Here is a 22456-nt window from a genome sequence, read left to right as displayed (position 1 = left end):
TTTTTTTATTTTTTTCGTTGTTGTTGTGATTGAAATCAACCGAAATCAAATTTGGTGGCCACATCTTCTATATTTATTCATTGTTGATCAAAAAAAAGAAAAATTTTTCATTTGAAAACATCAATATTGATGATGATCAAATGGATCAGGCGCGACTAACAAGCAAACATTCTAGTTCTAGCCATATATAATTTTTTTTTTTTTATTTGTGTCGAGCGCCATTCATTCATTCATTTATTGCATCCGTGACCAAATCATCAAGGAAATCCACTTTATAAGTTAATGTTTGCTATTTTGCTACTACTACCACTGCTACTGCTACTTTTATTATATCCCCCCGTCTTTCAAATGGATCGGTTGCAGACAATCTTTACCTATTTTTTTCTGTTTTGCGAACAACAAGTAATAATTACACACACACACCATATAGACCTGAGAAGCAAAAAAAAAAAAAAATTTTTGTGAAAACATCAAACCACCCACGCATTTAAAGAAGAGAACATGTTCCAATTGGAACAATCATCATATGATACATACAGCCACTATATTGAAGACTTGATTCAAATTATGAACCAGAAAAAAAATGAGCTATCATCATCACCACACTGCTATGACCACTAATTTCAATATTGCTCCCAGACATATATATATATGTGCATGTATATCATCATTGCCATTCATTGCCGACAAAAATCACATCACTAGGTTGATGCCTCAAGATATACAAAAAAAAAAACAAGTATTATAATATAATGTATATATGTGTGTTTCATGTGCGAAAAAATGAGAAAGAGAGAGTGAGAGAAAGTAAACATTGCAAATAAAAAATATATAAAAAAAAATCCCATCAAAATATATACAATTCACATCGAGTTTTGGAAGTGGCATCATTTTTTTTTCGTTCGTTCGTTCGTTCGTTCATTCGTTGATAATATCATGGCACCAATATATTATTATTGGCGGGTACACACACCCTTACTCCCTCCTCCTTCTTCTTCTTGATGCAGCGTTGTTGTTGTTGTTGGCGCCATTATTATCATCAAATGGATTCCACCATTTCATTGATATATATAATACATTCTATGGTTATTTTGTATCGAATCTCATTCACTCTCTCTCTCTCTATTTTCTTTGCTTCTGAAAAAAAGAAAAAATAAATTTTTAGATAGTTATATATGAGTTTAAAAGATACTAAAAAAAAACCGACTACTACTAACCGACATGAACGACGATGACGACGACGACGCATAACCAAATTTATAAAACATAAAAAAATCGATGATGTTGTTTATGTTTATTGTGTGTATGGTGAAATGATAAAAAAAAAATTTCCCAAACACACACATTTCCCTTAAAATCATTCGAATCGAATGTGTGTGATGTGATGTGATGATCAATGGTGATGGAAGTGGAAGATATATATAATGATGGAAAAAAAGGAAGTGGTAAAAGAGGATGAGGAAGAACATATTTTATAAGTGGTAAAAGAGGATGATGATGATGAGAAATATTGTGAAGGAAAAGGTTGAAAATCCCTCACAATATAAACATTCGACAATATTTTCGTGGTGGTGGTGGTTAGTTAGTTGTTGTTGTTATTGTGTATGTACATGTGTATATGTTTAGTTTAGAATCAAGATTCAGGTTATATTCTTCAATTTTTTTTTTTGTTGTTGTGTTTTTATAGTTGGTGGGATTTATATATGCGCACCATTTTCATTTTATCATTCTCATTATTATTTTTTTTGGTGCCGAATATCTTTTTTTGAATGGTAAAAACAAAAAAAGAAAGAAGAAAATTTTGCCGTATGTTTCTTTTCTGGCCCTGTGTGTATATGTGTGTGTGTCCCAAAACAAAAACAACCATCAACATCAACATCGACATCGTCATCATCATCCTGTGACTGCAACAATTTTTTTTCTTGTGTATATGTGTGTGTGTTCTTTTCGCTCCCTCTCTGTTTTCACTATATTTTTTTTGTTGTTTTTTTTTTTTTTTTGCTATCGTCGCAACCAGTGCCCAGTATGTTTTGAAAGTGAAACAAGTAAAAAAAAAATTGTTTATTAATTTTTAAGAAAATTATCCATCATCATCATCATCATCGTTATTATCAAAAAAAAAACAACAAAGATTCCAAGTTTGTTGTTGTTGTTATTCTTGTTTTGTTTTTGTCTTTTTTTTTTTATTTTTGATATTGGAAATCGAATATATTCTTCAATATGTAATTCTTGTTGTTTGGTAATTTGTAGTTCATTGTGTTTTTTCTTCTCTTCGTCACTTGTTTGGTCATTTTTGTTGTTGATTGTTTTTTTTATTTGGTTTATTTCATTATATTTCACACAGAAAAAAAAGAAGAAAAGAAATTTTCATCATCATTGCTGATTAATAATTGCAATAATATCAAATTCAACCGGAAAAACTAAAAATTAAAATCATAAATCGATCATCAAGATAAAATCGAATCTCAATTCAACAAACAAACAACAACAACAACAAAAACGTTCGAATTCGAACATTTCAAATTGTTCCATCCAAGAACAAACTAGTGAAAAAAAAGAATTCACCGATTCATGTGCTGTGTTCCACAATCATCATCATTATCATTTTGATTTGGTTTTTTTTTATTGAAATTTTCAAATTCTCTCTCTCTCTCTCTCTCATTTTATTGTTTCTTCAACAAAAAAATTTTTGTTTTTCCATTTGTGTATTTTTTGTTTTTATATGTCTGTTTTGTTTGGTTCTTATAAGTCTATAAGTGTAATGTATGTATAAATGTAATTTGTGTATGTGTGTGTGTGTATTCTAAAAATAGAATCTAAAATCATCATTAAAATCATCTTTTTTTTGAAAGAAATAAAAATGAAACATACATTCATACATTACATGCATATATAAATACACACACAGACACAAGAGTCACCAAACCAGAGAGAAAAAATCAACGATCTGAAATTACAAATGAAAATCGATAATCAATGATGATGTTGATAATAATTGTTCAATAATCATCATCATCATCATCAATATAATTAGAATCCTACAATAACAACAACAACAACAACAATAATAATAATAATAATAATAATAATCGAAAAAGAAGAAAGAAGAAAAACAAAACAAATTGAAGATCATTTATACCAGACATTATATTATCAATCTTCAATTTCCATCATCATCATCATCATCATCATGATCAGCATCAGCGACATCTTATCAAATCAAGTGAATTAAATTCTATTGTGTTATTGTGTGATGATAATGATGAACAAAAAAAAAGAAGAAAAAAATAGTGAAAGGAAAAAAAAAACTTCTACGAAATAAAACAAATAACGAAGTATAATTAAACATTTATATATGTGGGTTTTTTTTCACTTCTTTGATATGTTACTTCGGTTCGTTGTGTTTGTGTATTCCATAATAACAATATAATAATGATGCTCATGACATATAAACAAACAACGAAATGCCACCACCTAGTGGATAATAATCGTCATCATCATCATCATGGCTATAATCCTTTTTTTGTGTAGAATATGTCAAATGTGAATTAAAAGAAAAAAAAAGTTGGACATGGAATCTACATTCTTTTTTTGGCCAATTTGGATTTGTAACAAAATTCAGCAATGTGAAAAAATCATCATCATCATGATGGAAAAAGCTCTTTGCTTTTTTCATTTTCAACTATAGAATTTGTTTTTTTTGTTTGTAAATAGAAAACAAAAGTTCAAAAACATTTTGTGTCCAATGTGGTTTTTTTTTGTTCTGTCATGATTCTTCAATATATATAACACATGAATGATTTCCGATTCTGGTTATCATCATCATCATCATCATCATGATTCAACCTCATTCAATCAATGAATCGAAATTTGATTGATTAAAAATCAAACCAAAATTTTTTTTTTTTGGTTTAATTACAATTTGTGTACTCCTTCTTCCTCTTGAACAGTGACTGAAAAAAAAACAAAATTTTCCTAAAAAAAAAAAAATTTTTTTTCCATTGTTATTGCGTCAATTCGTCGATATATCAATAGACAAAGAAAAAAAAAATTTTTTTTTATTTGAAATCATCATTTGACGACGATTTATTGTTTTTGATTTTTATTCTTTGAAATTAACTTTATCAACATCAACAACAACAAATAAACAACAACAACAACAACAACGACGACGACGACAGCAATTTTAGTGGTTGAATAAGCAACGAATTTTTTCATTTTTTTTTTTTTTGAAAATAAATTAATCAACGAAAGCCATCGACACAAACATACAACAACCAGCACCACAACAACAACAACAACAAAAAATGGCTAATCCACGAAAATTTAGTGAAAAAATTGCCCTACACAATCAAAAACAAGCGGAAGAGACGGCAGCATTCGAGGAAATAATGAGAGAAGTAATGGGCGCAACAAGAAATAGGGTATGTTTTTTTTTTAATTTCAAATCAATAATCACGAGAAAAAAAAATTTAAAATTATTCACCAAAAAGAATCGATTGTTGTTGTTGTTGTTGTTTCGAAATTTTTTTCGTTTTGCATTTCCGTTTTTTTCTGTTGTTATTGTTTTGTTGTACGCCTAAACACTTGTTGTTCATTGGTTCATCATCATTGATTTAATCAATGAATTGCGTTGAAAAAAAAAACAAAATTCATCATCAATGATGATGATGATGATTAGAAAATTAATTGTTTTTCTTTTTTATATTTTGTTGTTATTGTCATCATCATCGTCATCATTGTCGTCGTTGTTGTTGTTGTTGTTGTTGTCCATTTGTCCATTTGTTCATCTCTTTATTTGTTTGGCCAAATAATTCGGTATATATGGAAAAGATTTTATGAACACATAGGAAATGGCCATTCATATTATTTTGTTGTTTAGTTTTTGTCAATTTTTTGTTTTTAGTTTCCCAAATTCTCATTTTTGGATTTCAAAATTTTTTTCCATGCATAAATCAATGTAATGATGATTGTTTGGGTTTGGTTTTTTCCCTACCCATTTTAGATCATTTCATTTCATCTTAGATCTTTTTGTTTGATAGTATCCATTATATATGTCATTTTCATTTTTGTTCATTTTTTTTTCATTAAAATTTTTTTTTCTACTTCCACACCTGTGTGTGTGTTTGCAATTCAATATTTGTTTGTGTGTGTGTGTGATATATGATATATGATATCGTATTTGAAGCGAATGTGTTTTTCAATGTTTCCATCTATCTCTCTTTTGTAGATAGAGAATACATTGTGTGTGTGCTACTATGGCTAGTTACAAAGTAAATATTAACAATCGGAAATTTTATTTCCCTTTTTCCATGTATGTATACAGGGTCATTCTTTTTTTTCAAGAGAGAGATAGAGAGAAAATATGAATTGTTGAATGTTCTTTTATCATAAATGATGATGATGATGATGATGACCACTGCCACCATTGTCAGATTCTAGTATTCTGAATAATAAAATTTCTACAATGAACCAAAACATTTGGTTTGATCAATGTTTTTTACATATATATAGTTGAAGCACCAAAAACAAAACAAAACGAAAAAAAAAGAAAAATCGATTGAATAGAAAAATGGATGGATCGAATAATTGACTTGATTGATTGATTGATTGATTGCAATTTGCATTTGCATTTCAATAACATCATAGTGTGTGTGTGTGTTGGATTGGAGTGAAAAAAAACGTCTCAAAAACAATAAGCAACTTGTTAGATATGAAAATCGATAGCACATTCTTGTTCCGTCAGAAAAGATTACCTGGTCTGTGTGTGTGTTTGACATTCGGAATTCTTTTTTTTCAAAAGAGTTTCAGTTTTCTCTTGTTATTTATTTATTTTTTTAAAGAAATTTTTTTTTTAATTCACGTATGAAATTCTGTTCCATTTTCATTTATTCTGTTGTTTATTTTTTTTGAATAATAATAATAAGTAGATTGGTGTTCGATAATTAGATTCGATATCCAACTGCTACTTAAACAATTGGCGTTTACGCCTTTCTGAATTAGTTTTAGAATTGCCTCGAACCTGCCTGTTATTTGTTTATCGTAATAAAATACAACTTGGTGGCAGAGGTGGGATTCGAACCCACGCCCCCGGAGAGACTGGTGACCATCTTCGAGACAAACTGATTCGGCTTGGCGTTAACCATACGCATTAATTCCGGATCGGCATCATCAACTTCTATTAAGGCCACCAACCGACTCAACGCATCAGCATCAACGTTCAACTTTCCAGGAATATGATTGATAATAAAAGGATCAAATTCTTCTAACCGGAGCTTCTTGAGAAGAAATCGTGACACGAGAGGAAAATTGGGAAGGATGGCGCTCCGGTTAGAAGAATTTGATCCTTTTATTATCAATCATATTCCTGGAAAGTTGAACGTTGATGCTGATGCGTTGAGTCGGTTGGTGGCCTTAATAGAAGTTGATGATGCCGATCCGGAATTAATGCGTATGGTTAACGCCAAGCCGAATCAGTTTGTGCTCGAAGATGGTCATTGGCTATTCGTTGGAGATGGTGGGCGTCGAAGAGCTATTCCTCCTGGATTGCGTGAGCGGGTGTTGGAGCTGGTGCATGATAAAAATTCTCATTTTGGAGTCGAAAAGACTTGGAATGTGGTTAAGGAAAGATTCTACTGGCCCAGGATGAAACAGTTTGTCAAAAATTATATAAATCGTTGTGCTTGCATAAAGGAGAAATCGTCCGCTATTCCGAAAGCTCCTTTATCTCCGGTGAACGCAGAAAATCTTTCCGTTCTCGATCATTGGATGGTCGACGTTTCCGGTCCGTTCAAAATTGGTGATCACAATAAATGGTTGGTGGTCGCTCAGGATAGAGTCTCGAAGTGGCCTGAAGCAGGATTTTTGGATTCACCACCTTGTTCTGAAAATATTATCAATTGGCTGGAAGAACACATTTTGTCGAGATTCTCATTTCCTTCACAAATTGTTACAGACAATGCCCCGTATTTTTGTTCCGCAGTATTCGATCGTTTCCTGCAGTCAATCGGATGCTCGCATAGACTTTCCACGCCTTATTCACACAATTCGATGGGGATGATCGAGCGATTCATCAGGACATTGGAAGAATCGTTACGTTCCAATTGCTCAAGTTTAAGCAGTTGGGAAGAAAAGCTTCCTGAGGTCTTGCAGTCTTACCGAAATTTGAAGCACCGCATGACCGGTTTTTCGCCTTATGAACTGATATTCAATCGTTCGCCTCGTCTTCTGGTCGATCAAGAATTTGGTCTACAATCAATTGATGATGGATTGTCTCGCGACGAACGAATCTCCTTGGCAAAAGAGAATCTGGGTCAAAATCAAAGACTTATGAAAATCTTTTACGATCAACATCACAACACGCGTTCGCCGTTGGCTTTGGATGGAAAACGTGTCTATTGGAAAAATATGTTCACCAATCAACAACAAAAACATCAACCGAAGTTTCTTGGTCCGTTTGTTGCTGTCTCTACCGAAAATCCTTTGATATTTAACTTAGTTGGGAACGACGGAGTTCAACGCCGAGTCCATGTGAATCAACTTAAAATTTGTCACGACCAAACTTCGAACCTCGCTCTAGTTAGAAGAAGAGGCCGGCCAAGAATCTCGATTACTACGGAGGAGGAGTAGATTGGTGTTCGATAATTAGATTCGATATCCAACTGCTACTTAAACAATTGGCGTTTACGCCTTTCTGAATTAGTTTTAGAATTGCCTCGAACCTGCCTGTTATTTGTTTATCGTAATAAAATACAACTAATAATAATTAATGTACATAAAATTATGCACACACACACACACACAAGATTGTCAATTTTGTACTTGATGACATTTGATAATTTTGATTTATATTCTTTATTTATTGTTGAAAATGAAAATGAAAAAACATTAATCTTATTAATTTACATACATTGTTCGAAGAGAACCAGAATGTTCTAGCATTCTGTGTTGTATTAACATATATATGTATGTATTTTAAAATGAAAACCATTCGTAATTCTACAATAGAAATATTAAATAGAATTAAATAGCCTGACGACGATCATTCATTCATTCGTTCATTGATGATGATAATAATGATGAGACGATGACAACGACTAGTTCATTCGACGATAATAATAGTTATTTTTTTTATTTTCATTTAGTCGGTTGCCATCATCATTGGTTTTTTCTTTGATTTTGTCAACTTGATTCTTATTATATGAGTATTATTATGCACACACACACACACACAGAAAATAATCTACATAACAAAAATTTAATTGGAACTCAAATAATATGAATAGAAGATAGTGGTGGTGGTGAAAGAAAATCAGCTTTTCAGCTTTTCAGAAATATCTTCATAGAATATTCTATAAGAAACAAAACAAAACAAAAAAAAAATAAAAGTTTTCTCTACTTTATTCTTTGTATCTCCCAAAAGAATTATTTTTTTTTGTATCAAAAATTCTTGTTGTTGTTTTCGTTTCATTTCTTTCCGAAATGTTTTCGTTTATGTGATTGTGAAACTAAAATATCATACATATGAATACAATGATGAAATTGGAATTTGAATTTAATGTTGGAAAAAAAAGAGCAAAAATCAAGCATTGCTTTCATGTGTGTGTGTGTGTGCGAGATGTGTGCAAAATTTAATCTTTAAAATAAATAGAAATTGTATATGTATTGTATATGGATTGTCAAATGTTGATTTTGAATATGATGATTTGAAAATACGAATGATCACTATAGTCAAACTTGCTGTTTTAAAATATTTATAAAATATAAAATAAATCCTGCATATGTGTGTGTGTGTTCTTGAATGGAATTTTTGATGTATAATAAAAAATTGAAGATTTAAAATTCTGTTAATCCCTGATTATCACAATAATAATAAATAAAACTAAATCTCTTGAATACACTAAAAATCATATTAATGATGAAAATTATGATTTGTTTGGATAGATGGATGACCATAAAAAATTTAAATTATGAATGAATGAATGAATATAGAACAAATTTTCAAATATCGATCCGCGATCGAATCGATTAAAATTACATGTTCATTTCATTTTTATGACAAGGTGACAATTATATAGAAAATTAATTCGTTAAATGATGATGATGATTATTATGCATTTTTTTGGATTTTCATTTTTTTTTCGTTTCGTTTCATTTCATTTCTCTTCAAATCATCATTATCTCTTTGATTGAGATATTGTTGTCCTTGGCCATCAATGTTGCTGTTGTTGTTGTTTTTGTTGTTGATGTTGATGTTTTCGTTTGAATTATTTTTCTTCTTCTTTTTTTTCGCTCATTAAATTTGATTTTTTTTCAATCGATCGACAGACAAATTGCACTGACAAGTTGTTGTAGTGGTGGTGTGAATGAATAGAAAAAGAAAGAGAAAAAAAAAATGAGTAATCATCATGAAACATTCGGAGGGGGGAGGGTGACAGTGAAATTAATGAGAATATAATATATTATAAATGTGCAAGCAAATGAATTGAATTGAGATAAAGAATTTCAACAACAACATTTTTCAGAAAAAAAAATCTTGCAGTCTTCGTGTGGTAATTTTTTTTTTTGCTTCATTTTGAAATCAATTGACAAATATTGTAATAATAAAGAATTTATATTTCGTACAATCACCACCGCCCATTCATCTTTCGTACATTTTTTTTCCGATTCCCTGATGTTTGAATTTTTGAAAAAAAACATACCAAAATACAACGATGACAAGAAGATGAAAACAAATTCTCGAAGAAACAAAAAAAAATTGTAATCATCATTATTATTATCAAGATTGTAGATGAAATAAGTAAGGATAAATGATGGAAAAGCTAAAATCAAGGATTTTTCCTATAATTCTGATCAATCATCAACCGTATTGAGTGTATGTGTGTGTGTGTGTGGGTGGGTGATTCCATTTTGATTTATTAGATGAGATTTATATAGTTTGAAAGTTTCACGAATTTCGTTTTTATTTTGATTTCAATTTATCAAAATAAAAATTCTTGATCGATTTGGTTTTTCTAGAAAATCTGGCATTTCTATTCTGTGTTCTTAGTTGTTTGGTTTGACTTATCTAAATGTTTTAGTTGATTCTGGAATATTTTCGATTCTTGTGGATATCTATCAACGATTTATTATAGGCAGGCACGAATATTTGTATTATGAATTCGATTTCTTTTTTTTTTTTTTTGTTTAATGGAGAGTTTTATCAATTAATAATAAATTTTCTCAATTTTTTTTTCTATTTCTATCCATCTATTTAGACATCATCATATAGTAATCATCAACAACAACCACTACAAACAGCAGCACCACCTCTACCACAACCAATTCAATCACAAAATCATCTACATATAGCGCCTTCATCATTTAATCCGGCCAATCGTGCTGGTTCATTGCCGAATGTCAATCATATTGAACAACAACAACAACAACAATCTACGGATTCAACGGCCAATAATAATAATCTTAACAACAATAGTAATCAAAGCTCAAAAGGCACTAATGTGACAACAACAACAGCAACAAATACTACTACAGCGACCTGTATTGATTTACAAAGTGCCTTGAATAATCTACAAGAGATTAAAAATGATAATAATAATAATTGTAGTAATAATGGCAGTACTAATATAACAAGACGAAATACAATCAATAATTCGTTAACAGGAACAACTGGAATGATAGCAAATCGTACAACAATTACCGGTGGTAATAATAATAATACTAACATTGGTATTGGTCCTGGACATCGTCATCATAGTAGCCATAATATTTCATCAATGGCTTGTGGTATAATGACCGGTGGTGGTGTATCACCAACACAAACATCATCATCAACAGCAACAGGATATAATGATGTACAACAACAAACGATGCGTTTTATGCACGCACATCGTAGATCTCAATCGCCTTATTCAATGAATAATAATGCATATCTAAGTCCACCAGCAGCCGATACACAATGGCGTCGTACAAATTCCGATTCTGCATTACATCAAAGTAGTAATAATCAGCATCAACAAGCAACAAATATGACAACATCACCGATCGATGTAACCGGTGGTTTTAATCAGATATTACATCATCATAATCAACAACCACATTCACCGAACAAATAATTCATCACCACAAGATTCATGCAATAATTCACCAGGACAAACCCCTGGTACTGCAATTAGTAGTGGATCAACAACAATGATTATTGATGGTACAACAATGTTATATTCAAATTCAAGTAGTGATAATCAACAAATGATGAATTGGGATATTGTACGTGCAATGAATAATAATGATAATGGCAATCATCATGGTAATAATGGTAATGATGATAAATTTTTACTTAGTGCATCATTACCAGATGCACATTTAAGGCCACGTTCATGTGAAGTACCTGGTATAAATATATATCCAAGTCAAGAAGATGGTACTGTGAATAATATTAATAATACAAACGATACAAATCAAATACATCATATTACGATATCATCAAATACCGGTTCATTACCGGATTTAACTAATTTAAATTTTCCTGTGCCATTGAATGTACCAATTGATGGTACAACTGATGAACAACAACTACAACAACAACAACAACGTCAACATCAACAAAATCTTTTAAAACATATTGCAAATAATACTGTTAATACAAATTCACCATATAATTCAAATGGACCGGATTCACCATATTCACCAACATCATCACATAATTCCAATCTTTCACCACCACCACCAATGATACAACAACAATCACAACAAAGAAATCAATCACCGAATCGTCGACAACAATCACCAGGACCATCACCATCACCGACGGCACAACGTCGTCGTGCACATCATAATGCCAATACAATGGTTATGGGTAATCCAAGACAACAAGCTCAACAACAACAACAACAAGTATGTTATGATCATCAATTTCCCGTACAAAGACATCATCCAATTACTCAGCCATTAGCAGATTCCCATACCCGTAGGATTAATAAAGACCCTACCCAACAACAACAACCACCACCACCACCACCACGACCGCCTAAAATTAAACTCGAGGTAACACATACACACACACACCCACACTCATGCACCTTTGCTAAGATAACTTAATTAATCAGAATTGAAATTCGGCTCTTATTTATCGCTTACGTATTTATAAATCATAAAAATCTTCAGAATATTTATAAATGAAAAAATTCCCATTGTCTTTTCCAAATATTAGGGCTTAATGATGGTTACAAACGAATGTTGTGGTGATGATAACCAATGTATACCACCATTATCACCTTATAATAACCAACATTCATCAAATTCTTCTCATCATCATCATCATCATCATCCTCATCACCATCACCAGCAACAATCGAATAATAATAATAATTTAAATTTAATGAATGGTCATCCAACATCACCTACATCTTTGCATCACCAACAAATGAATAATAATAATAATAATAATCATTTTCAGTTCAGCAATCATGCGGCCAGTACTCCCATTACAATGACTTGTCCCAATGTAATTTTTTTATCAATTATTCAGATTTTTATTGCTATAGCAGAACCAATACCCAGAAAATATTAAACCAAAAAAAAAAAAAAAAAAAAAACAAATTACAAAAAAAGAGAATGAAAAAAAACAATTGAATTGAATTTGGATCGATTAATTGATTTTTTTTCTTCTTTCTAAATCATTTTCTGTGTATATGTTTGATCGATTAATTGATTTTTTTTTTATTTTCATTCATTTGATTTGTATTTGTGTATAGATGGCAACAATGGGAGCACATCGTAGTACAACTCCAAGCGATTCTTGTTCAGCACCAACATCACCGGCATCACAGAATATATCACCATCAAATTCTCCGGAATTAACTCTTAATAATGCTACTGGTGCTGGTGGTGGTGGTGGCGGTGGTTGTGTTGGTAATCAACCGAATGGTTTATCAAATACAACGACTTCGACAAATCAACATTTCAATCAATCATATAGTTCACCATCGTATCAGAATCAACAACAAGCCAATTTATTACAACATCAATTGGAACAATTTCGTATGACAAATGATGCTGAGCCTGGCGGCTATGTGGTAAATGATCATCATTATTCATTTTATTTGTAATTGTGATTAACTAATTTCAATTTTCTTAATCATCTTATCAAATAGATGACTTGTACGGCCGATATAATTACGCAACAACAACAACAACAACAGCAGCAGCAACAACAACAACAGCAACAAGCTAATAATGGCCAAAATTCCAATGTATTTTATCTTGATTCAATCACATTAAATCAATTTAATGATAATACATCGACAATTGTAATGGCATCATCATCACAATCATCACCACATCATCAATCACAACAACAACAACAGCAATTTAATCAAACTTCAACACCATTACACGATCCACATCAACAACAAGGATCACCATTTGGTCAAAATGATGGTCTATTTTTTGATTCAAGCCAAACATTAACATTGAATACAATGTCAACAGAACCATTTTTAAAAACTGATGGATTATCATCACTATATCAACAACATCAAACACAAAATAATAATGGCCAACATCAACCATTATCAAATTCAAGTCATTGTACGACGCCACAAACACCATCAAGTATACCGGATATTATATTAACTGGTAAATATTGGCAATCTGAAAATATATTCTTATAATAAATATTCTTCAATTTTTTCTAATTCTTGATAAAAAAAACAGGTCCGAATAATCTGGATGAAGCATTACAAACATCGAATGATTTAATTAAAGATCTCAATAATATGAGTTCATTCGATACAGATATATTTGGTTGTCATAATGATGATGTTATACGTGGAACAGTTGGATCATTTGATTCATTCGATTTGGATAGTCTACAAATGTTACATGATATTGAAACGAATCATCAATAATGAAAAAAAGGAAAAAAAAACTTTTCATTCTTGACTTGTTGTTATTGTTAACCGGATACAATATTTCGTTTCAACATCAACAACAACATTTTTATTTTCAAAAACTGGAATTATTTTGGCACAAAAACCTATATATATACAACAGTTAGATAGTTGAAAACAAGTCCAAATCTTAAACATTTATATATATAAAAAAAAACCTCATGTGTTCTTGTATGTTGTGAGTGTGTGTGTGTGTGTTTGTTTGTACCAAAGTTTCATTCTTTACCTGAATTATTTATTATTTCAATTTTTTTTTCTATATCAATTCTTCATCATCATCATCATCTTTTTAAGCAATGAAAATCAAAAACGAAATCCAATTCCAAGTAAGATTTTGAACTCTCTCTTTCTCTAAATGAACATAAATCGAACACAGCAACAGAAACAAAACAACAACAACCTACCTGATTGGAATTTGATACAAGAAAAAAATTTTTCTTCATTCATTCATGTTTTATTCATTTAAATTTGAAAATTTGATACGATTTCGTTTTTGTTGTTGTTGTTGTTGATGATGATGATGATGATGATGATTTTTTTTCTTTTTCTTTTGCATTCATTAGGAATTGATTCCTATTCTTGTTTCTAGTTTATTGTATTCTCATTTTATCTATCTATCAGCGTATGCATACACACACGCACACACACACACCAACAAATAATCACAACAGAGATATATATCAATCAATCAATCTATCAATAAATTGTTTCAAATGTTTTATATATTCCTGTTTTTTTTTCACCATTTTTTTTTAATTTTGATGAATGATTTTTCTCTCTGTGTGTGTGTGTGTGTTTTGTTTATTTACAATCATTCATTTCGTCCATTTTCACCAATCAATTTTTTTTACCACATTGTTTTTAATTGTTTTCTATTTCCGATGTTTGTTTGTTTGTTTGCTTGTTCTCACTCACTTTTTTTGTGTTTCATTGATTATTTATTATTATCGATTATCGATTTTTTTTATCCAGGAAAAAGGGCGAAGGAATTATATGATACACACACCAACACACACCGACACCGACACACTTACTATAAATACACCCCCCAAATGTGACCAAATTATAAATCGTGATTGAAAATGACAAAAATTTGACCTGTGTTGATTTTTAATTCATCATCATCATCTTTTTTTTTATCACGTGTGTTTTTAATTTACATATATATCACCTTTATACCAACACTACCACCACCACCACCACCATCGTCATCATCATCATCATCATCATCGAGTGATTTTCATTGAAAATAAACAGGAAAATGGTTGTTTCTGGTTGTATCGCACACCATCTCTATACAAACACACTCACTACTACTACTTTTCCAAAATTTTACTTTTTAATCTCAAAAAAAAAAAATAAATTTTTTTTCTTTTCTACATTTTACACAAAATTTTTCTCTTATTATTTACAAAACAAACCTTTTACCTCGATTATTCGATTTTTAAAAATTTTTCAATGTTCTCTTTTTCTGTTTTTCTTTTCCTAAAAATTCTTGTCTTTTTTTTTAAATTGATCAATTCTCTCTCTCTCTCCCTTACCACACACACACTGTACTCACCAATTGAATTGTATCATGATCAACAAACAAACAAATCATTCGTCATTGTGTATACCTTGATATTGTAAATACCACAAAACAAGAACAACAAAGATTTTTTGCCAATATATTGGTAATCATCATCATTACATTTTTTCATTAATCGATTTCATTTTTTTTCATCTCAATTCTTATTACATTGATTAATACTTGTTGTTGTTGTTGTGTTTTTTCTTTTTTTTTTGGTCATTTTTTTCCCATCTCACACTACATACCTCTCTCTCTTTTTCTCGCATATTTATGTATTCGATTGAATTCTGGAAATGGCTGAAAAATTATTATTTCAGCCAGCCAAAAAGAAAAAAAATCTCTGTTTTTTTTTTGCCAATAATTCCATTGATGATATCATCCATTCATTCATTCATAATCCCTTATTATAATCCTGACCTTTTCGTTCTGCGAATACATTACACATGATACAAACACTTACGTTATCTGCATTATTATTATTATTATTACATAATATGTCATGATGAAATGAATAAATAAAAATGTTATTTCAACAACAAAAAAAAAATTTACCATTACTCCAGCTTTAAAATTCAAGGCTTAAATCATATATGGGAACCATAAGGGAACAAGCCATTTTCTACATTTTTGTTTTCGGGGTAATTTTTTTTCTGGGGGTATGGTGGTTTGTGTGTGTGTGTGTGTGTGTGTGTTTGGTGTATATAGCGAACATACACATTTGTTGAGATGCTATAGATTCGAATCTCCAATAATTCTCTCTTACACACACACATAATCTTCTCTGCTCGAATTTTTCTTCAGGTTCCAACGACCGATAATTTTTATATACGATTATGTGCGTTTGGTGGTTCCAAGAAGATTTTTTGTTTTTGTTCCATTTTTTTCATTTCACTTCACTTCATTTGTTTAGTAGATTTATTCTTGGTTTTTTTTCTCATACCACTCCTTCTAATCTTCTCTTCATAATAATATGATTACCGTGTCTATTTTTTTTTTTGTTTTTTTTGTTGATTGTCAATCGATCTTATGTAGATGATTGTCATAAAATCAAATCCAACAACACTTTGAAGAATAGAATTCTAATCCATGGATAACAGAATTCTTTGATTATCCATTCAATCGTTCATAATTGATAACAACAACAATTACATCGATCGATATCAATGTTGATTAATATAAAAACAACAACAACAACAGCGATAATGGAATCATCATCATCATCATTGGTTATTGTGGAACATTCTAATATAATTAATGATACAAATCAAACAGAAGAATTATATATGAGTTCAAAGATTGTTGTCATTATTTATAGTATTCTATTCATTATATCAAGTATCGGTAATACAACCGTTTTTATTTCGTTAATCAAAAATCGTCATCGAAAATTGCGTATAAATCTAATGATTTTAAATCTAACTATTGCCGATCTTATTGTCACTTATATAATGATACCGATGGAAATTTGTTGGCGTATTACAAACGAATGGCTAGCTGGTGATGTTGTTTGTAGAATTATGCAAGCATTCCGTGCATTTGGCCCATATTTATCCAGTATGGTATTAGTATGTATATCATTGGATCGTTATTTTGCCGTCATACATCCAATGAAAGTTAATGATGCACAACGTCGTAGTAAAATTATGTTAACATTTGCATGGTTGACCAGTATTGCTTGTAGTGTACCACAGGTAAGTGAATAATAATCAATTAATTTTATAATTGTTTTTTTTTGTTTTTTTTTTGTTGTTTATTCATTATATTAGACAATTGTATTTCATACTGAATCACATCCACAGTATCCAGATTTTGTACAATGTGTATCATATAATTCATTAACTGAAAGACAAGAAATACTTTATAGTACATTTGGTATTGCTGCATTATATCTAATACCATTGGTCATTATTATTTTCTGTTATGCAAGAATTATATGGGAAATATATAAAAGATCCATACAATCATCGAAAGGTAGGTTTTTTTGCGTGTGTGTGTGTGTGTGATCGAATCTAATAAAAACAGATTTCTAATATAGTATTCTTTTTTTTACCATCATTCTAGATAATCAAAAAAATAATGATGTTACGAAGAAGACGAATAATAATTCGATGCTTATTAATAATAATAATAATAATAATAATTTAATCACAAATCAAGAATGTCATCAAACAAATTCTATTGGTTCTGATATCGATGGCCATTATGGTTATAAAAAGAATAATAATAATCAGCAAAATATTAATAATAATCATCATGATGATAATAATCATTGTAAAAATCGATTCCATTTACGAAGATCTGATCAAACACAGATAGAAAAATCTCGTATTCGTACATTACGTATGACAATCATTATTGTTATGGCATTCGTTTGGTGTTGGACACCATATGCATCGATTGTATTGTTATATCATTTCTATAAACCACAAGTGGAAAATATGCCAAAAGATTTAAAAGATGCATTATTCATGTTTGCTGTTAGCAATTCCTGTGTTAATCCACTTGTTTATGGATCATATACGATGAATTTTCGTCAACATTGTTGCAATTTTCTAAGAAAATTATCATTCTGGAAACGTAAAACGGTTAATTTACCGCAATCAAATCATTCTATTTATTTGGATGATCAAACTAGCTATTCAGGCTTGAATACATCAACACCATTATATCAGAATAATTATAATAATAATAGTATGATGACTGATCATCAATCACTCGATTCTAGTTGTTATTCAGCAAAATTTTGCCCTACAGATGATTGATTGTTTGATTAATTTGAGTGCAACGAAAAAAAAAACAATTAAATAGATCAAATCAAATTACTTATTTATTTTTCTCTCTTATGGAAATTATCGAATCGAATTCTTTTAAACTTTTAAAAAACTATCGATTATTAATAATCGATTTTTTTTCAGTGTACCAGTAACAATACCATTCATTTTTTGTTGTTGTTTTTGTTATTTGTATTTTTTGTTGAAAATAATGTTTTTGTATAATCGCACATTACAATTATTAAAAAATATTAATCCAAATAAATTACTTCATTGCATTCATCATTTTGATTGTCCAATACGACAAAAATCTCATGCATCAATTATGTCAATGAAAAAAGCATTGATCATTTTAACCGAAGGTGCCGAAGAAATGGAATTGGTTATAACGGCCGATGTTCTTAGACGTGCACAGGTTTGTTTTTCGATTTTTTTTGTTAGATAAATTTATCAATTAAACAATTTGAATTGGAATTTAGATTGATACAACTATCGCTGGACTGAACACAACGAATCCGGTAAAATGTAGTCGTAATGTTATGATTGTACCTGATAAAAATCTATCCACAATAAATGTTGATGAATTTGATGCATTCATTTTACCTGGTGGTATGCAAGCAGCAAATACATTTGCCAATGTAATTATTAATCAATTACGATGACAATAATTGAATTTTTTTTCTCGAAAACAACAACAACAAACAGGATGAAACAATTGGCACTATATTGAAACAATTTGAACAAGCTAAAAAAGTGATTGCAATCATTTGTGCATCACCGATTGCGTTGAAACATCATGGTGTTGGTTTAAATCGTCATATTACATCACATCCATCCGTTGCCGAACAATTGAATGATAAATTCAAATATAGTGATGATCGTGTTGTCAATGATGATGGCCTAATCACAAGTCGTGGACCTGGATCTGCATTCGAATTTGCATTGGAAATTGTCAAACAATTGGCAGGCGAAACAAAAGCACAAGAAATTCAACCACCAATGATGTTGAAAAAATGAAACACAGTTTGGATATATATTTTCTTTTGTTTGTCATGTTATTTTATTTCATATTCAACACAAGAAGAAATAATTAAAACTGAAAGATTCTATATTCACAAATTCTAAAGTACAAAAAAAGTAGAATTTTTAGTAATAAATTGGATTGTTTTTTTTTTCATTCTTATTTTATCATCATCATCATCATCATAGATCATTTTGTTGACATGAATGTTTCAAATGTGGGTGTCGTCGTTTGACTGTGTGCTATTTTCTGCTGATTTATTTTATAAATACTTTTCCGAAAAATTCTGCAATTCTGATGTCAATGTGCGAACTTCATTTTTCAATACAGCAATCATCTGTTCCTGATGATTCAATAGCTGTACTTCTTGTTCCAATTTTTGTATCTCTTTTTGCATCTGTTCAACAAATTGATCCACCATTCGATTTAAACGGGCAAATGTTGATGATAATTCTCTGAATGAAAAAAATTTAAATTAAAAAATTAATTTAGCATTTGACTGATAAACTTACTGCTGTACTTGATGTGAACAATTAGCACTGGTCAAATCGATAATTAGACGTAATTTTTTCGTTGCATGAGCTACATATTGTTTTTTGAATGCATTTTCTTTGGCCCTAGTGGTCCAAGAAAATCTTTCATAAACATACAATAGTACATAGATAGCACTGGTTATGGCAATTACATGCCAACCAATGACACGAATTAGACTACCACCAACGGCCAATACAATTATCGTGGAACGTGAACTAGCCAATTTATCCAATAGATCCAAATGATCGGTAGTTGTACGAATTAATGATTGATTATGGCTTAAACTATTGCTTGGTTTTTGTGATAATGATAAATTGCTTTTATCCATTTCATTTTTTGATCCATTCATACCATTGCTGCTACCACCACCACCACCGCCGGCACCGGTCAATACACGTACTAATTGAAAAAAGCCATAACTAAAACGAAATTCAAGATCTTCTTGAAAATCTGAACATAATGATTCACAATTAATTCGATAGATTAATTTGAAATCTTGTTGTGATGAAACTTGATTCAATAAAAGTTGATCAAAATTCATTTCTGATATGAATCTTTTAACACCATCGATCATTTGCCGTTGTGTGGCTTCAACATTACAAGACAATGCTGATGATAATCGAGATTTAAGATTGGAACCAAGACCTTGTTCAACATGTGTATGAAGTTCTTTTTTATATAAATTCAATGAAATTTCATCCGTATTGAATGGCCGATCAAAATCATTGACTAATGTCGATAGACGTCGTATCTCATCATTCAATGCAGTGGATACTTTTTGTTCCACCTGTTTAACTAGATTACAAATCTGCAATTTAACTTCATTGGTGAATATCTGGAATTGTTGTTTGATTTTTTGAACACGTTCTTTCATTATTTTGATCTGATTACGTTTTTCATTTCGTACATCAATTGTTTTCGTAGATATTTCCATTAAAAATTGATTAAAATCATCGGTCATTTTAATCACTTCCAATGTGTGTTGACCGAATTTTGTTTGTACAGCCGATTTTGATAGACATTGTTCGAATTTTTTCTCAAAATCTATAAATTCACGGAAACGAGATTCAAAACCGTGTGCATAATTTGAGATATTGATTTGTTTTCCTTCTTCCAATTCCAATCGGGCACGTAAAACTTCAATAGCCGATACAAAAAACACATGATTCTGGGCATTATTTTCATCCAACACACCCATATCATTTACAAGAAAATCTTTATCACGTTTTAAATGTTGTTTACGTACCAGATCCAAACTATCCAATTCATGAGCCGAAGCATCCCAACGATTATTCAATATGAAAATATTCGGTTTTGATAGTTTTTCTTTTACTTTGATAAAGAAATTCTTTTCCGTTTGCATTAAAGTTGATTCAGCATTTGAAACTAGCACAAAAACATCAGCATCCAAACAATAAAGATCAATCCATTTATCAAGATTTGCCGTTACATCTGTACCAGGTGAATCGACCAATACAACATCATCATGTAATATTGAACATTTTGATTTAGGCCAATAAACTTTAACCAATGTTGAATCGCCTAAACTTTCTGTATTCAATGCATTGGCTAAATGTTTAACCGATTCAATATTATGTCGTTGATCTTCCAATACAATATATGGTTCGGTTTCATCGGTACCTTCCACTTGTAGAAAACAATTAGTAGTATGGCCAATACCAGCTGGCAATATTTTATTCTGTAGTATGGCATTGATAACCGTACTTTTACCATTACTAGTACGGCCAAAAAAGGCAACCTTCATGTTATTACGTGCAAGTACATCACGAATACCAGATATTTTTTCAATAGAATTTTCAATAAAATTTATATTATTCTGCTCAAACATTGATTCATCATATGAACGATAAAATTGATCAACATTTTTTACAAATTTTTCCGCCTTGATAAATAAATCATTAATATCTTTTTTAGCTGAAACAAAAATCCGTAATGGATTATCATCACCTGTTGAATTGAAATCCAAAGTCATAATGTTATTATTGTTGTTGTTGGTTGCTGTATGTGAAAAAGACGAAAGGCCATTAGAGACAATAGTCAATGAACGATTTATAATTGAAGCCATGCAATTTTCAAACGAAAATCAATAAAAAATAACAATTTGTTTTCAATAATTTGACCATTTGTTTTTGGCAATTAATTGTTGAACGAAACAAAACAAGAAAATTCAATTTAACAAATGATATTGTTTCGCAAAAACACATAGGCAACACATGTATGCAACCAGAGAAAATGAATGTTTTTTTCCAATTCATTCGATTTTGGTTTGTTCATCCATCCATCCAATTCATTCCATGGCCAATGTGAAATTGAGAATAACATTGCCCGTACATAATCTACGTATGTTTGGGTGAATTTTTTTTTTATTCTAAACGAAAATTCATCCAATTCAAATCAATCAATCAATCAAGATGGCTAAAATGGTGGTGAATAATTTACAACAACAACAAAAAAAATCTTATCCAATTATTCGATTGAATCAAGTGAAGAAAAATCTGAAACTTGAACTTTACATTTGAGCTGTGAATTTCGAAACAAAAAAAAAAAAAAAAAGAATCAAATTCATAGGTCTTGATACGAAAAAAAAAAT

General features: G+C 30.4%; 4 protein-coding genes across 5 annotated transcripts; 3 read left to right on the top strand and 1 right to left on the bottom strand.

Moving 5' to 3' along the window:
• Window positions 1-1411: 1411 nt before the first annotated feature.
• On the top strand, window positions 1412-15279 carry LOC124497675 (CREB-regulated transcription coactivator). Its single transcript, XM_075734388.1, is given in 7 exon segments — window positions 1412-4424; window positions 10257-11104; window positions 11106-12042; window positions 12209-12502; window positions 12753-13073; window positions 13152-13635; window positions 13714-15279. Coding segments are annotated over 7 exon segments (3195 nt in total). The 5' UTR covers window positions 1412-4307; the 3' UTR covers window positions 13908-15279.
• Window positions 15280-16331: 1052 nt separating this feature from the next.
• Window positions 16332-18570, top strand: LOC124497671 (adipokinetic hormone/corazonin-related peptide receptor variant I). The gene is made up of 3 exons (XM_047061345.2): window positions 16332-17210; window positions 17286-17490; window positions 17581-18570. Exons 1-3 carry the CDS (start codon window positions 16683-16685, stop codon window positions 18279-18281), a joined length of 1434 nt encoding a protein of 477 aa, XP_046917301.2. The 5' UTR covers window positions 16332-16682; the 3' UTR covers window positions 18282-18570.
• On the top strand, window positions 18473-19467 carry LOC124497674 (protein dj-1beta). Its single transcript, XM_047061348.2, has 3 exons — window positions 18473-18705; window positions 18770-18928; window positions 18996-19467. Exons 1-3 carry the CDS (start codon window positions 18502-18504, stop codon window positions 19305-19307), a joined length of 675 nt encoding a protein of 224 aa, XP_046917304.2. The 5' UTR covers window positions 18473-18501; the 3' UTR covers window positions 19308-19467.
• LOC124497669 (transmembrane GTPase Marf-like) lies at window positions 19327-22160 on the bottom strand. Of its 2 annotated transcripts, XM_075734385.1 has the most exons (3): window positions 22080-22160; window positions 19824-21864; window positions 19327-19766 (listed from the first exon to the last, which is right to left on the bottom strand). In XM_075734385.1, exons 1-3 carry the CDS (start codon window positions 22138-22140, stop codon window positions 19574-19576), a joined length of 2295 nt encoding a protein of 764 aa, XP_075590500.1. In that variant the 5' UTR covers window positions 22141-22160; the 3' UTR covers window positions 19327-19573. The 2 variants fall into 2 exon arrangements, with proteins under 2 accessions (XP_075590500.1, XP_046917299.2); XM_047061343.2 differs by having other exon boundaries at window positions 19824-22108.
• Window positions 22161-22456: the final 296 nt, after the last annotated feature.

Source organism: Dermatophagoides farinae, chromosome 9 (genome assembly GCF_024713945.1).
Source record: "Dermatophagoides farinae isolate YC_2012a chromosome 9, ASM2471394v1, whole genome shotgun sequence".
NCBI lineage: Eukaryota > Metazoa > Arthropoda > Arachnida > Sarcoptiformes > Pyroglyphidae > Dermatophagoides > Dermatophagoides farinae.
The sequence above is the reverse complement of the archived record's forward strand: the minus strand, read 5'-3'. Positions and strand labels throughout refer to the sequence as shown.